The sequence below is a fragment of the Silurus aristotelis genome (assembly GCF_946808225.1).
Source record: "Silurus aristotelis genome assembly, chromosome: 1".
Lineage (NCBI taxonomy): Eukaryota > Metazoa > Chordata > Actinopteri > Siluriformes > Siluridae > Silurus > Silurus aristotelis.
The window spans coordinates 35,774,917-35,792,045 of NC_139574.1; the positions used below are offsets into that span (position 1 = coordinate 35,774,917).

Sequence of the window (17,129 nt, forward strand, 5' to 3'; positions counted from 1 at the left end):
GCACGCAACCGCGTTCCCCGGGACGCACGACAACTCTAGTGCAAACCTCGCGCCCACCTGAGTTCCCCTTGCGCACTCCACTCTACTATTGGCTGGACTTCTAGCACCTTTCTATTGGACATAGAGGAGCCCTACGTAAGGGTTCGTGTTTTGTCCCATCTAGGGCTCCTTAAATGCCATTTGGTATTTGCTGTACGTCTGCTTCTGAAATCAAAACAAGATGAAACTGGAAAACGCCGTCGATCGACATGATGTTAACAAATCTTATCACATGAAACACTATTTAAGGTACAAAAACATACTCTTGGGTGCTCATCAAGCCTTTAAAGGCGTATTAGCCCGCGGATTAAGTGTATTATCTTGGTGAGGACCAAGTTAGGAGCCATAAACAATATATTGTGTAAATATAGTAAACCTGCTGTATATTACACAGTGCGGTGTGTAAAAGAGAGCTGAGTACAGGAGTAATAACTTTCTTTTCGGCTTCTCCCGTTAGGGGTCGCCACAGCGGATCCTCCGCACGTTTGATTTGGCACATGTTTTACGCTGGATGCCCTTCCTAACGCAACCCTCCCCAATTTATCCGGGCTTGGGACCGGCACTAAGAGTGGCTGGGGATGGTTCCCTGACCGGGAATCGAACCCGGGTCGCAGCGGTGGGAGCGCTGCGTCTTAACCACTAGACCACCAGGGGACCAGCTGAGTACAGGAGTAAACCTTGTAATTGAACAAAATGTTTTGTGCAAAAAAGCAATAGTTGCTGTCTAAAAGATGTGCAAACACATAAGTGTAGTTCTTATAATTGCATGGGGAAAGCTTGCAACATTCTGTTTGCACCTCTGAGCCTGAGTTTTGTTCGGTGTATCTTCAGGTTCAATCGATTTAATAAATTAAGGACACATGCATAAGTGTAGATAAATTATATCATGCATATATATAGGTATATATAATTATATATATATGCATATTGTATATTTGATCTACACATACATAAGAGTATACATAATACATTATATATGTAAAAAAGGCTAAGACAGCATAATTGAACACGCTGTTTATTTCGAAATACACATATGCAACAGTGACTTCTTTGCATGCCATTTCCCCTAATACTTTGCAAAAAACCCTCTTGCTGGAGATAAACAATTTAGTGCAAGGACTTGCAATATAGGATTTTTGCAATGATTTTTTTTTTGGTTTTGTAATCATAACATCTAACTATTTTTTACACAATTTTCTAGTTGTTTGTCTGTTTTTTATTTTGTTGTCCCAGTTAATACCAGTTTATACTAAAAATGCAGAATGATATATCAGACCTCATGTACACGATAGAATCATTTAAAAAAATAGTCATTATTGCTATTACATTCATTTTTCATTCATATTTACAATTTGTAATGTATTGCAATTATTAATGTGTAACTCTTTATTGATTCCTCATCAGGTGAACTCAATGATGAAGTTTACACACATTCGGTAGCACACAGATATCTGGTTTCCTGAGTCAGTCCCTGCTCGTTGTTTGCCACTATAGACAGCAGAGTACTTTACGTGTTCAAGACTGTCGAATCGCTTTGGATTCTGCTATCGTCTTATGGGACCTAAGCCTGTCTGAGAAAGTAATTGCTCATCATAGCAAAGTAGGGTTTTGCCTTACTTTTGATTTCATTTTTTTTTACATTTGAATCCTGAACTCTTATATGCAATCCTTACACTGGCATTGGTCATCTTTGTGGTTTCTAGAAAATTCTGTATACTGTAGTTAGGACTGAATCTTTTCATCCCCATCCTGAATCAGATGCAGAGAAAATCCATGGCTTTAGATTTCATTGGAAATCTTTTACATTTATCATGACAGCTTCAATCTTAATTATATGAATTTTGCAGCAAACTATTTTCTAGTAAATTATAAGATTATCCAAGCAACTGAAACTGAAAAATTTACAACGTAGTTATCTAGCATGCACCTTGTTTTCAGCAGTTTTACACATACATACGTTCAAGCAAAAGTATTTCACTTGTAATTTGTAATGTATGGATTTAATCCACTTCATAATCCTCCCTTTACCTCTAATCCCCTAACCCAGTTTTACTTCTTTTAACTGTAACAGTCTTTATACTCGTAATCTTAATGTAGAAATTGTTCGGCACATCATCGACACAGTGCCAGCACTTACGCTTCGCTGTAGATTGATGATTTTCTAGAGCAAGTTGCTGCATGGTTGCAGTTTTTTGACCGCCATAAATCAAAGGAACAGTGACCTATTTACACCTGTCAAACAACAAAACTTTAAAAGAATCGCTGGTATTTCAGCATTAATTTAAAAGTATGAAATAGTAAATGATAACTTTATAAATACGAATGTTTGTTGAACAGCCTTTTGTCCCTGCAGTAGTAGACTCTTTCTATTAAATACCACAATCCAGGTCCGTCCTCATAAACTGTCCCCACAAGTGGTTTTGGTGTTTTTGCTAATTAACCATGCAGATCCGTGACGATTATTGAGCAACCGAAGGATGGATAAGGATGGATTTGGACTGTAATTAATCTAAACAGTCTCTACAATGGCTTAGGAGTTAATTTCGCATGAGCAGTTCTGCATTTATGCGCCCATCACTGAACAGTACACCTCGACAATGATGGAAATATAACAAATTGATATTCAGTGGCACCCAAATGAGGACGGGTTCTGTTTTTAGTCTGGTTCCTGTTTAGGTTCCCCCCTTGGCAACTGGCTCACTCATTAGGGATACATAATATAATTGATCATCTTAAAGACACTAAACTTGGGACAATATCCATTGTTAAAAGCTCTATATAAATAACCCTGAACTGGATTAAATATGTCTAAACATATGATTAAAAATGTTAAATGTTAAATATGTCAGTGCAGGTATCCCTTAAAGTCAATGCACTGTTACATTGGCACATTCTCAGTTTGGTGCCAACCTGCTACTTCAATGGTCTTCCACTTGAGATTATACAAACCATCATTTCCCTACTTGTAAAGTTTTATTTATCCTTTTATAGTTATCTCTGATCCTAATCAGTTCCATATTGCTGAGAAAATATATCTGGTGACATGCTGAGACTGTAAATAGAGAAGACACCCCCCACTCCCAAAACCCCAACCCCTCTATGAGCCCCCCCACACTCCTGCATCTCATGGTGGACCCCCACTTCACGCTCACTCACCGGCATGTAAACGGCGGGACAGAGCTCGGCGTGCAGTATCATGAGCAGAATGCCCAGGAGAGCGGCACCGAGGGCGCACGCGCAAAGCCGCCGCTTGTCCTCCAGCAGGAACTTTCGGTCTCTGAGGCGGTACAGACTGCCGCCCTCGATCGGGCTCATTCGCTTGCCAGGGTGCGAGAGCGACACCGTGATGTCCATCGTGTCGCCGTTGCGGTCCCCGAGCTTGTCCGCTTTGCCGTCCAGATGCGAGTTGCGCACGCTCATTTCCATAACCGGCTGCTCGAACGAACTAACAAACACAAAAGGCAATAACGCACGCACACTCCCTCCAGTCTTCTCAGTCACCACCGACACGTCCTTCTTTCACCCATCTGAGCGCACACGCGTGCCCAACTCGAGGAGTCATGCCATGCATCGGACGCACGCGACTCCACCGCGGGGTGGCACGCAACCGCGTTCCCCGGGACGCACGACAACTCTAGTGCAAACCTCGCGCCCACCTGAGTTCCCCTTGCGCACTCCACTCTACTATTGGCTGGACTTCTAGCACCTTTCTATTGGACATAGAGGAGCCCTACGTAAGGGTTCGTGTTTTGTCCCATCTAGGGCTCCTTAAATGCCATTTGGTATTTGCTGTACGTCTGCTTCTGAAATCAAAACAAGATGTAACTGGAAAACGCCGTCGATCGACATGATGTTAACAAATCTTATCACATGAAACACTATTTAAGGTACAAAAACATACTCTTGGGTGCTCATCAAGCCTTTAAAGGCGTATTTGCCCGCAGATTAAGTGTATTATCTTGGTGAGGACCAAGTTAGGAGCCATAAACAATATATTGTGTTAACAATATATTGTCCCAAAGTGACTTTACAGAGAAAAGAGCTCAAATTGGGATGTACCTAATGAACGTCGCAAAAAAAAATTTCCTGAGATGGAATGAGGAAGAGAGCTTGACAGGAACCAGACTCAAGAGGAAAACCATCTACATCTGGGTGGCACCAAATGTCTGTTTATTATAGTTCCGTCATTGTTGAAGGTGTACTGTTCAGTGATGGATGCATTCATTCTTCATGGACTTTGCAGTGTCAGCACTTTTCATCACAATATATTAATAAAATATCTAGTCCTCATAGGTGTAAAGCAGATCCATCAGGTGTTTTGGTGGATGATTAAAAAAATAACTTGATAAACTGGTAAATGATGGTTTGTATAAAGAGCAGCCTCTAGTGGAAGAGCAGTTAAGTAGCAGGTTGGCACCAAATTCAGTAGCCTTCAGCCAGTGGAACATGTACAAATGTGAGAGTACAGTGTCTACAAGTGATACCTGCTCTGACAACTTATTCAATTCACTTCAATTCAGGTTTATTTGTATAGCAAATACATTTAAACAATGGACATTGTCCCCAATCAGCTTTACAAATATAAATAGGTTATAGGATATGTTTATATGTTTATGTGCATATAGGTTTATCCCTAATGATTGAATCAGTGCTGACAGTGGAAAGGATTGGTTGAAATCTTGACAGAAATCAGACTAAAAATGGAACTCATCCTCATCTGGGTGGCATTGGATGTCAAATTATTACAGTTCCATCATTGTTAGTTGATTGTTAGCATTTAAATGCAGAATATCAGGCAAAATGGAGTCCTGAGGCATTGTGGCAAACTGTTTCTATTATTACAATACAGGTCTATTCTCATAGTTCTTGAGTTTTTCAGTAATTTCACAGATCTTTAGGTTGTTTATTTGGAACCCTCCTTAGCTGTACAAAGTGGTCTTCAATTAAAAAGAACGATTCCTGTATGATTCTTATGATTCCTGTAGTACATCAAAAAGGAAGTCAGTCACTTAGTAAAGATATAAAGTTTATTGACTGCACCCTCACAGCATTCTTTCTATAATGGCTTAGGACTGCAATCATCATGAACAGGTTTACAGTTTAGTCCCAATTTTAGAATCAGTTGAAGTTTCAAGGATGGAACTATAATGAATAGACATTCCATGTCACCCAGATGAGGATGGGTTCCCTTTTGAGGCTGGTTCCTCTGAAAGTTTCTTCCTTATACCATCTCAGGGAGTTTTTCCTTGCAACTGTTGACTCATTCATTAGGAATACCTTATAGCGACAAATGAACTTTTTGTATATTTGTAATCTATTTATTTCTGTAAAGTAGCTTTGGGAGAATGTTCAATTCAATGTTATTTGTATAGCGCTTTTGTTTACAATGGACATCATTTCAAAGCAGCTTTACACAGATAAATGTCCTTTGTTTACAAATGGTATACAAATAAAGGTGCATTTTGTTTTTGGATATATGGTTTCCTGAATTAATCTCAGTTTCGTGGATTGCAGTCCAGAATTAACAATCAAGGGGGTTGAGAGAAATAAATGCAGCCTGTCCTACTCACTTTTTGGAATGCCACCAAGTGGCTGGCAAATTCAAATTTTTTTCTGAAATGATGCTTGGTCTATAAGCCATAAATACATTTATTGATAAATTATGAACCTATAAGTACTGCAGTGCTAATGGCCATCATATGCCTCATTGACAATCAACTAAGTAATATGAAACAGAAAGCAATAGAGATGCACTGAAGAACGAAAGCCAGATTAAGCAAAGAGAGAAATTGCAATGGAAAAAGGAGTGTATTTTTTTTTTTTTTTTTTAGAAATGTTTCTAATATATTCAACACAGCCAGACTGTCATCAACAACCATGTGGCAGTCAAAGTCACTGAGATCAATCAAACATTAACTGAACCCCTTGCCCTGTACCTGTGTGATTTTCTGCTGCAAAAACACCTACAAAATAGCTTGTGGGTACAAGGCTGTGGAAAGAGTTGAAGTGAAAGAGCCTTAATCATTGCCTGATATAAATATCTAGAGTCTCTTTCAAAACAAAAACATAAATTATAAAGGCTGAAATGATGACAGTTTTACTGCGAGCTTTGACTTTAATGTTTGTAGGGCAGCTTTAATTGCTCTAACAATTTAATTGCTTGAACATTTGCTTTAACATCACCCCCCCCCCCCTCCCCACACACACACACAGCAACAAATGTAACAAAGCTTAATAAACAAACAAACGAGCCCTTAATATTATGGGTTTGCAGTATATACAAATATTAGAAGTGTGAGATGTTTCGTCATTATAAATCCAGAAAGTAGATGATGGTACCAAGTGTTTTAGGTGCGGGGGGAAAAATATCTGGTCTGAAGCTGATCATTTGTGTAAAGGGCAACCTCTAGTGTTGGATTAGTGTAACAACATGGCACGTAAAATAAATAATAATAAAAAGCTTTAATCAACAGCCCACTGCAGAGCGAGACAATACACTGGTTCCGGATGATGCGTGCTCTAACATCTTAATGATTCTGGTACTACAGCAGAAACAGGTTTAAACACATGGCATACCGTTCTCCAAATGCTAATGCCAAACATTGTTCAGAGCAATCATTCATAAAGTGGATCTGTGAAACATAGTAAAAAGGTCCATGATTGTTTCTCTTTGTTATTGTGCTGGAAATTATATTCAGTTATTAACATAATTATTATAATATATAATTATTGATTGAATGTATGAAGTTATTATCTCGTTTGGTGATGAAGTAACTTAATATAATAATTAAAAATCATTTTATTGTATGAAATAAGTATTTTAGCTATTTTAGCTACTTTATCTTTAAGAAGTCCTCCCATCCTCCACTCATTACCTGTATTAATTGCACCTGTTTGAACTCATTACCTGTAGACTAGGGCAAGACTAAAGAGCTGTCTAAGGACACTGGGGACAAAATTGTAGACCTGCACAAGGTTGGGATGGGCTACAGGACAATTGGCAAACAACTGTTGGTGCAATTATTAGAAAATGGAAGAAATTCAAGATGACAGTCAATCTTCCTCAGACTGGGGCTACATGCAAGATCTCGCTTCGTGGAGTATCAATGATCCTAAGAAAGGTAAGGGATTAGCCTAGAACTACACGGGAGGACCTGGTCGATGACCTGAAGAGAGCTGGGACCACAGTCTCAACGGTTACCATTAGTAACACGCTACACTGTCATAGATTAAAATCCTGCAGTGTGTGCAAGATCCCCCTGCTCAAGCCAGCACATGTCCAGGCCTGTCTGAAGGTTGCTGAAGACCATCTGGATGATTCAGAGAAGGCATGGGAGAAGGTCAGGTTTTTGGTATAAACTCTACTCGCCCTGTTTTTTTTAGGAAGAAGAAGGATAAGTACAATCCCAATCACACCATCCCAACTGTGAAGCATGAAGTGAAAACATCATGCTTTGTGGTTGCTTTTCTGCAAAGAGGACAGGATGACTGCACCATTTTGAGGGAAGGATGGATGGGATCATGTATCATGAGATTTTGGGCAACTACCTCCTTCCCTCAGTAAAAGCATTGAAGATGGGGCAAGGCTGGGTCTTCCAGCATGACAATGACCCCAAACACACAGCCAGGGCAAATAAGGAGTGGCTCCGTAAGAAGCATTTCAAGGTCCTGGAGTGGCCTAGCCAGTCTCCAGACCTGAACCCAATAGAAAATCTATAGAGGGAGCTGAAACTCTGTGTTGTCCAGCAAAAGCCCCAAAATCTGTAAGATCTGGAGAAGACCTGTATGGAGGAGCTGGCCAAAATCCCTGCTTCAGTGTGTGCAAACCTGGTCAAGAATAACAGGAAACATCTCACCTCTGTAATTGTAAACAAAGGTTTCTGTACCAGATATTAAGTTATATTTTTCTATTGTATCAAATACTTTTTTCAAATACTTGGCTTCTTAAAGACAAACTAACAGGTCTGTGAGAGACAAAATTCTTGGTGGTTGGTAGGTGATCAAATACTTATTTCATGCAATAAAATGTAAATTAATTATTAAAATCATAGAATAGATTTTTTACAGTTGAGGTGTACCCATGATAAAAAAATCAGATCTCTCCATTCTTTGTAATTGGGCAAACTTAAAAAATCGTCAGTGTATCAAATATTTATTTGCTCCACTGTATATATGGAGAGAGGGAGAGAGAGAGGGGGGGGGGGCGAGAGAGCACTCAAGCTCCATTAAATACCTATTCCACTTTATATATAAATTAATTTGTATTTCATTGTTTTTTTCTTTGTTAAAATGAACATACCATAAAAAATCTAGACTGTTAATTTCTTTGTAAGGAGGTAAGCTTTTACAAAATCAGCATGGAAACAAAAAATTATTTTCCCCACTGTATGTATGGATTAGCCAAAAAAAAAACACACAGTATCTCATTTAGGTAAAAAAACTGCATATAAAAAGTGTTATTTAATTAAAAATATACATGATAACACAAAAATTTACATGCTTGGCATCATTTAACATGGCTTGTAGGTAAAAGAATAATAAAAAGAAATAAATAGGATTACAGTAAAGGGCACAAGAATAAAAGGAAAGAAAATGTAAAAGCAAACAGAATGTAACAACAATACAGGAAGCTTTATGGACCAATTCCAGTGTCCTGAGCTATTTTACAACGGCGAACTGCAGCAGTCAGATATTCACTTAATCTTTATTGTAAAAAAATAAAGCCCATATCTTTCATACTACACTGATTTAATGATTTAAAGCATGGCATTATTACAAAGCTATGCTCTACCCTGTGCTTGACAGAATGCTTTAGAAATACTCTACACTATACTGTACAATGGCATATTATTAAAAAAAAAATGGCTGTGGAAAGCAAAAAAAATACAGCAATAAAAAAAGCTTTAAGCATGGCACTATAATACTATACACTGCTTTTGGCAACACACAAACATCTGCCAGCTCTGAAGTAAAATGAAACCACAAGAACCACAACACACCACAATGACCACTTTACAGGACTTTCCGTGATTCTTTTACACAATGGCCTTTTTTAATGCGGTCCTGAGAGAGTTTGTCACAGACTACTGTGAGCTACAGCATGACATGTTTTGCACAAAAGGTCACAGTATTTTTAGTGCAGCCTAGCTTGCACTCTTTGGATTTAAACTATGCACGTGCATAAAAAGGCAAAGAATAAAGGTGACGCACTGACATACCTGAGAGAACAGATCATATTTTTTCTAAAATATCATGTTTTAGTCATTAATAGCCTACCAAATTAGAAAAAAATAATCACATTTGTTAAAGAAATTAAATGTCATACCAACCATGATTTCGACATAAGCAAAAGAAAATAACGGTGTACTTCAGCACAGTTGCATTACAATTGTGGTTGATGCACCATATGTGGTCCCTGATATTAAAATAGTTTGAATCAAAAAATTAAAAATCCATTGCTTTGCTTTAGTCATTAAATCAGTTTGGATCATTTGAAATGACAAGGAAGCTATTATACACATCATGTCATCAAAGTGATAATTTGATGATTTTACATTTTTTCTGTTCCAAATCATATAAAAACAATATATTTTAGTATTTCATTATGCACCTTCATGCTCTAATTCTATAAATGGTCCCAAAAGCATATTTATACTACTGGAGAAAGCTAGTAAATCTGAAAAAGTAACACATACATACATTTTTATATTATTTGAGAAAGAGAGAGAGATGATTTCAGTTTCCGCCGCAACCCCTAATTGTGCTTATGTCAAGGGTTTTTGTTGCTATTGATAACATAAGGAAATAAGTTATGAATTAGTATGTCAAATGATATTTCTAATATACTGATTATAATAAACAGAACATGAGGGTGAATACCAGGTCAGTTAATGTGAAGCCAGAGACCATCAGATCTTGTACTCATCTTTCCTAGTGCCTTCTACCCTTTAGCAACCCCCCAGGGCTGCAGACTGGCATGAGGCATGATGAACTGTGGTGATGGTTTCTGAAAAACGTAGTAGCCTAGAACAGGAGCAGGTGGGGGAGTGCACACGGTCGTGAGCAGTATACCATTCTTCTTCTTATACTGAGGCCACACTGCTGTTGGGTGGTAGAAGTATTGAAGTCCAGCAAGCTTAAAAAACAAACGATACAATTAAATAAATGATATAAATTATGTAAAATCACATTGTAAAGAAATCCAGCCTTTTAGAAATCGCTCAGTTGACAAATTAACTGAAATATGCACATTTCATATATGTCCATACTCATTAAAATATGTCAAAATAAACCATATAACAGTCATTGGCCAATATGTCATTTATATTTTGTAAACGAACTGATATACTTTTTCTAATTACAGATTCCTTTCATTCCACAAAATTCCGAGTGCTATTTTGCCCAACATTCTCAATCAAAATGAGAATTAGTTTTAGTGATTGACACCGATAGTTGATTGCTGGAACTATTGGCAAAAATCCATACCGGGTTTTCTGGACCTGTTGCAGGAACAGCTTGAGGTCCGCTGTCATTATACAGTACAAGGGCGGCCTCTAGAGGTGAATAACCGATGGTGCTGTTTGTTGAAGTATCTTTTCATTTAATTTGGATGCAACTTTTCTTTATATTTATTTGGAGTTTAATTGTTTGCAGGTCTATTATTTTCCTTAATATATATTAATATAATTAATATATTCATATTTGTATGATTTAGCACATTTTCATGATACATGATGTTTGCTTTCAATCCAGTATCCATTAAAAATCCATTTGATTAATGGTTTACCTAGATATCTGTATCAGTAAAATCCACTATCAGTCGACCTTTACTTTTGTCTAAGGTGACAGATATATGTTTGGTCTGATGGCTTACTTGAGATGTGGGAATTTTCCGTGGTTTTGGCTCCCTCACCCTGGGCCTCATAGCAATTACAAAAGGCTTGTAATCGGCACGTTTCTCATTATTCACTTTCTCTTTCGCGCTCTCCACCTCTCCTTCCTTTATCTCCTCCTCTGCATCACTGGAATCATCCGAGCCGCAGTCAGAGGAGGTCGCCGAATGATAGTCCGATGTCTCCAGGTTCAATGAATTGGTGTTGGTGGAGCTATCGTTATGCAATTTGGACATCTTATCTTCAAGCTCCTCATCCTTCTTCTTTTCCGCACTAAAACGAGCCACTGTGAAATGCCTGCAATTTTCTCCTGACCTGTTGTAGATCATAAAATGTGCTCAGGTTCAGGAAAAATGATGCAATGTTTAAAATAGGTTATAACCATCATCTTTATTACCCATCATTCCCCATGTTGTCAGTAATGTAGTACATCTTTAAATATGGCATGGGATAATAGAAAACCCTTGGCACCCCTGCATCAATTGCCCAACGTACACAGAGATCTCTCCTGATCCTCGAGGTTCAGGGACAGCTTTATGAGGGGGTTTAGGAATAGGGAGAGCAATTCGAAGAACTTGACTCTGTGGTCAGTGAACTATTATTTGCAGGAAATGTTACTGGATTACTGGCCTGCTGGATGAAGAATCAAACTGTTCGTATCCGCTTGGCAGTGGCAGCCAGATTGATCATTTAAACCATAATGGCGTGTATCTTAACATTATTTCTAGTGCCTCTGAAGGAAAAACACAGCAGAATTTGGTTCTTTTCTGTAAAATCCATTCATAAACTCTATTTCCACCCCCCATCCCCCCACCTGAACATGTAACCTATTACCAGTCACAGTTTTCATAGCATCTAGTGATCATTCATTCACAACCTTTTTTCCCCCCAAAAATCTTTTCTTGCCCATCTGCAAAACATGTATGTTATTCAAACATGTACCTAAATATGTGTGTGTGTGTATAGATAGATAGATAGATAGATATTTTTTTTTATTTTATTTTATGCTTTGACCAATGCACTTGCCTACAAAGTGTTTCCCAAATATTAACTTAATGACTTAGCAGTCTTCGTACTAAGTAATCTTACCGTGCAGACACCTCAAGCGGGTCAATCCATAATGTAATCTCACGAGGGAGACCCAGCTCCGATGGCCTTAGCTTGCTTTCCTCACAGGCTTGTAGCACAGACTCGTCACATGGGGTGCTCTTGTTCATCCTGATGCATCTGAAAAGTGGCGAATGGTTAATGTTTAATAAAATCAGAAAACAAGCCTCATGTCATTTACTCCTGCTAGTTAGGTTGGATCCTATTCTGATCCATAAAGAAGAAAAGCTGGGTATTGAAGTGATCTAAGAAGTTGTTTACCTGTATGCCTGGCCCTTGTTAGGATTTTCCGGGTACCAGTGGCCTGTGAATTTCTCACATAACAGCTCTTGCAGTTTAGCAGCGAACACTTTAGCCTTGTCTTCCTCGACATGTCCTCGCTCCAAGGCTAAGCGCTTCAGGAAGTTCACAGCAGCACTCACTTCACTTTTCATCTTCTTGCTGCCTTGAGAAATATTAAGATTTAAATGAGACAATCAATTATTACTCATAGTAATTTGTCTTTTGTGCAACTGTATATTTTAAATCCAGTGCATCCGGAAAGTATTCAGAGAACAAAATTTGCAGGCTTGGTTTGCGCTTTGATGTGCACCTGTAACTGTCAGGCTTTATATAGACAGGAGTGTGTGCTTTTCCAAAGCATGTCCAATCAACCGAATTTACCACAAGACTCCAATCAAGTTGTAAAAACATCTCAAGGACGATCAGTGGAAACAGGATGCGCCTGAGCTCAATTTTGGTGTCATGGCAAAGACTGTACGTGAACTTATATACATATGATTTTATAATTTTTTTAAATACACTTCAAAGATTTCAAACAAACCTCTTTTCTGTTGTCATTTTGGGGTATTGTTTGTAGAATTCTGAGGAAAATAATGGATGTAATCCATTTTGGAATAAGGCTGTAATGTAAAAAACGTGAGGCGCTGTGAATACTTTCAGAATGCACCGTATAATAGTTAGATTTTCATCCTTTTTCTGTTTTTAATTGTAAAATACTTTCTCATATCATGTTTGACCAGAGTGCCTTCAAGACAAAGAACAGTGTAAAAAAAGTAAAAAATAAAAATGAAGAAAACTATGATTATATCTTCATACTTACACTAGTGTGAATATAAACAATGTATAATATATGTGCATGCCAATTTATTGTTACACTATATGACCAAAGATCAAACATGCGGATTGTCCGTTGTGGCGACCCCTAATGGAAGAAGCCGAAAGAAAGTTTTTACTATATGAGCAAAGAGTTGCAGACTCCTGATCATCCTGCTTATATGTGTTTTTTTGAAGACCCTCCTCATGATCCTTGTTTTTCCGGAGTTCACAAAAATAAGTGGTGGGTCGCAAGTTTGTAAACGTGGCAACTCGGTCCGTACCGGAAACACGATTTGTTCTGCACATGTGCAAAATTGCTGCTTCGTCCCGTCATCGCCAACGTTTTTATGACGATATGGATTCTTTTGCATTTTTATGTACAGCTTCAAGAAAATGATCGCATATCGATGTAGTGAAAGCATGAAGGATGGAATGAATGAATTCATTTATGAATAAATAACTATCTTGTGTGTTTCTAAAATGCAGTCTTTTGTTAAAGCATGCTGAAATAAGTAAAACATTTAAGTAGAACACATCCCTTAATCCATATATAATTTGTTACAATTATTATTATTATTATTATATATTATTATAATTTGTCTTTTGTTCAACAACAAATAAATCAAGTAAATCCAAAAATATCTGTTTATAATGTTTTACTGTTCTGCAATCCAAACACACTTAAAAAAAAAAACGCTGTAGATTGCTTGTGTTTACTCAATGAAACTTATTTAAAAAGGAACTTGTCTTCTGCTGATAACGAACTCCCGTGTGTATTTGAATGCTGGAGTTTCCATTACCATTTCTTTTACTGAACAGGAATTTTCTTGTACTTTTCTTTAACCTAACAGACGAGTTGCCATAAAAGTAAGCTCATACTACAAAATTTGCATAAAATGCAAAATGAGATGCAAATATATTTGGTTCAGGATCCATGTGACCACATATGGAAAGTCAGAGAAAGGGCATGCAGTTTAGCTTACGCCTGGTGTGGGCATCAACATCCACACAGAGCACTTTACATCAGAGGATTGAATATATGTGATAAAACTTTGAATTAAGCCAAGCCTTATTTCAATGATATTCAGCATGTGTGATATGTTATTGTGGCTGCGGACGAGGAGGAGGGACTTATATATATATATATATACACAGTACAGACCAAAAGTTTGGACACACCTTCTCATTCAAAGAGTTTTCTTTATTTGCATGACTATGAAAATTGTAGAGTCACACTGAAGGCATCAAGGGCTATTTGACCAAGAAGGAGAGTGATGGGGTGCTGCGCCAGATGACCTGGCCTCCACAGTCACCGGACCTGAACCCAATCGAGATGGTTTAGGGGTGAGCTGGACCGCAGAGTGAAGGCAAAAGGGCCAACAAGTGCCAAGCATCTCCCGGGGAACTCCTTCAAGACTGTTGAAAGACCATTTCAGGTGACTACCTCTTGAAGCTCATCAAGAGAATGCCAAGAGTGTGCAAAGCAGTAATCAAAGCAAAAGGTGGCTACTTTGAAGAACCTAGAATATGATATTTTTCAGTTGTTTCACACTTTTTTGTTATGTATATAATTCCATATATAATTCCACATGTGTTAATTCATAGTTTTGATGCCTTCAGTGTGAATCTACAATTTTTATAGTCATGAAAATAAAGAAAACTCTTTGAATGAGAAGGTGTGTCCAAACTTTTGGTCTGTACTGTATATATATATATATATATATATATATATATATATATATATATATATATATATATATATATATATATATAAATAAAATACTTTATAGTTTTGTTATGAACTTGGTACACAGAGAACAGTACTAATACTATTAATAATAATAATTAAATAATAATTAAATAAATAAATAAATAAATAAATAAATAAATAAATAAATAAAAAAGAGGACAGGATATCTCATAATGCAAAGCAACCATACAGAGATGCTAAAATATAAAAATATCTGGGAAACTAATTGGTTAATTAGCAGGCAGTGTGCAAAATACCAAGTTAAACCATGTATATAAAGTATATAAATCAACATGTTCAGGAGATATACAGAGATGCTCAGAGAGAAAACTTGTTAATAAATATTTTAAGTGGATTTTACTTTCCATTTTTCTCGATTTCTTAAAAGATAAAACAATCATAAGCTATAAAGTGTAAAGACGTTGTGATGTGAATTCTGAAACTCAATTCAAATGAAATAAATAATGCAATTATACCATTTTTGAAGACCACTTTACTAGCTTCGAATTCATGTGAAACCATGCCATGCCTCAGTAGCACAGCTTATCCACATTCATTTTCCTGTCGGTTTAAAAGCAAGCGGTTTTCTGCTGACTACTACAGTATTATGCAACAGCCTGTAACACGGCAACAGGTCAGAGGGTTCACATTTTTCGAAAGTCAATTAAAGGTCTTTTTCTACGCACGGACATGACAGCAGAAAATACATTTCATGTAACTTCTGAAACATTCGTCTAGTTCGGTCAAATAATTTTGGTGTTTTCCACTGTGACTGAACACAAACCTATTCTGAGAGACTATGTGTAGGTTTACAGTGCTGATTCACACGTGTACGATGAAACCAATAAGTCGATCACTTCTTCAATTCTCGTGTCAATATAGTGAAAAGTCGATTAATTTAACTTTTAGGGAACTACTGATTTAAGATGTTGTACGTGACAAAAAAAAAAACTCCCCACATTTATTATTAATAGTAAGTCGCATTATGTACACCAACAAACAGCATGAAACATCACAATCTTTGTTTGTCTCAATGCTGCATCATGACAAGACGTCATGATCCTTTGTGTTTGGTGTGACGCTTATACATCAATCTGAGGTGATAAACAGAAAAATCACCATTTTAGAATGATGAAATAAAAGGTTCTGGCTTGATGGATTGTGTTTAAAATCCTAAACTCTCACACGTTAGACTTTTTGATGGACAATCACCAACCTTCATAAAAGGAAAGAAAAACACATGAACCTCACTGGGTGTTTTTTTACACCAATTCCTGGCAATAATTTCCAACTGTACATGAATAAATACAGGTTTACATCACCGCCACCTATCCTGTCACAGATTAAACTAAATGTTCTGCAGATACACAGATGGTGGTGAGGCCACATGGTGTGGCATTGTGTCCAGCCTCATCACGTGGCCAAAACTCTGTGCCATGTGTAACAAAATATATTTTAGATCATACTAGATTAAAATAATAACCTTCTGAAGAAAGGAAATAGAAATGTAATTTACACCAAAGAGAAATATATAAGTAACTTTGTATAATTTCCTCCTTTCCTATTTATTTCCATACCCCTTGTTATTTATTTTTATATAAACTCTAAATATTAGAGCTCTTTCTAAACAAGGGGATAAAGTTATTTATATAGATGATAAACATGACTGGTTTGTGTAGCCTACTTATTTTTATTTATTTATCAGACTCTTTGTTATAAATCATATAACATATAATCATAGTTATATATAGTTCATACCTGACTTCTTAGACTTTACATTACTTGAACTCACCTTGCCTCTTTAAAAGATCTTTAATGAACAAACGTATGTTTTTATCCAAAATCTGCTGCTGATGATCCAGATCTCTAAACTCTATATTGTTTGCTGTTATTTTACGTTACTTCCTCTTTACACCAGTCCACGTTTCGCACTTGCTTTGTGTTGAAGAAAGCAGACTTTCCCATTAAAACACACGGCTGCGTCCCAAACAGCACACTTCACTACTATAAACTGTGCACTACCACGTGCTTACCACGTGCTCTTTTGTACCCTACTTAGTACAAGTCTCTGCGATTTGGGATGTGTTCTATGACTCACTTCCTCGTTTGGGTTTCTGAGTAATGACGGTTATCTCCAAACCCACTTCACAACACGCTACCACGATGACGAATTAATGAGACACCGGAAACGAGCCATATATGGGCAGTCTAGGGATTAAGAAAAAACACCTTTATTCTCTTTG

At 37.2% G+C, this 17,129-nt stretch overlaps 2 protein-coding genes across 3 annotated transcripts; both read right to left on the bottom strand.

Moving 5' to 3' along the window:
• Positions 1 to 764: 764 nt before the first annotated feature.
• On the bottom strand, positions 765 to 6,166 carry LOC310725199 (uncharacterized protein). Its single transcript, XM_083539969.1, has one exon. The coding sequence runs from the start codon at positions 3,463 to 3,465 to the stop codon at positions 3,043 to 3,045; it is 423 nt and encodes a 140-aa protein (XP_083396095.1). The 5' UTR covers positions 3,466 to 6,166; the 3' UTR covers positions 765 to 3,042.
• A 2,299-nt stretch (positions 6,167 to 8,465) lies between these two features.
• On the bottom strand, positions 8,466 to 16,867 carry LOC310724640 (protein BTG3). 2 transcript variants are annotated; one of them, XM_083538893.1, is made up of 5 exons: positions 16,679 to 16,867; positions 12,300 to 12,479; positions 12,021 to 12,158; positions 10,913 to 11,246; positions 8,466 to 10,174 (listed from the first exon to the last, which is right to left on the bottom strand). In XM_083538893.1, the coding sequence occupies exons 2-5, from the start codon at positions 12,470 to 12,472 to the stop codon at positions 9,980 to 9,982; spliced, it is 840 nt and encodes a 279-aa protein (XP_083395019.1). In that variant the 5' UTR covers positions 12,473 to 12,479; positions 16,679 to 16,867; the 3' UTR covers positions 8,466 to 9,979. The 2 variants fall into 2 exon arrangements, with proteins under 2 accessions (XP_083395019.1, XP_083395018.1); XM_083538892.1 differs by having other exon boundaries at positions 12,300 to 12,483; positions 16,679 to 16,859.
• Between the last annotated feature and the right edge of the window lie 262 nt (positions 16,868 to 17,129).

Coding starts and splice junctions, on each gene's coding strand:
- LOC310724640 (XM_083538893.1), bottom strand. CDS start 12,472: ATGAAAAGTGAAGTGAGTGCTGCTGTGAACTTCCTGAAGCGCTTAGCC. Junction 12,159..12,299: donor AACAAGGGCCAGGCATACAG/GTAAACAACTTC, acceptor GCCACTTTTCAG/ATGCATCAGGATGAACAAGA. Junction 10,175..10,912: donor GGAAAATTCCCACATCTCAA/GTAAGCCATCAG, acceptor TTGTTTTTTAAG/CTTGCTGGACTTCAATACTT.
- LOC310725199 (XM_083539969.1), bottom strand. CDS start 3,465: ATGGAAATGAGCGTGCGCAACTCGCATCTGGACGGCAAAGCGGACAAG.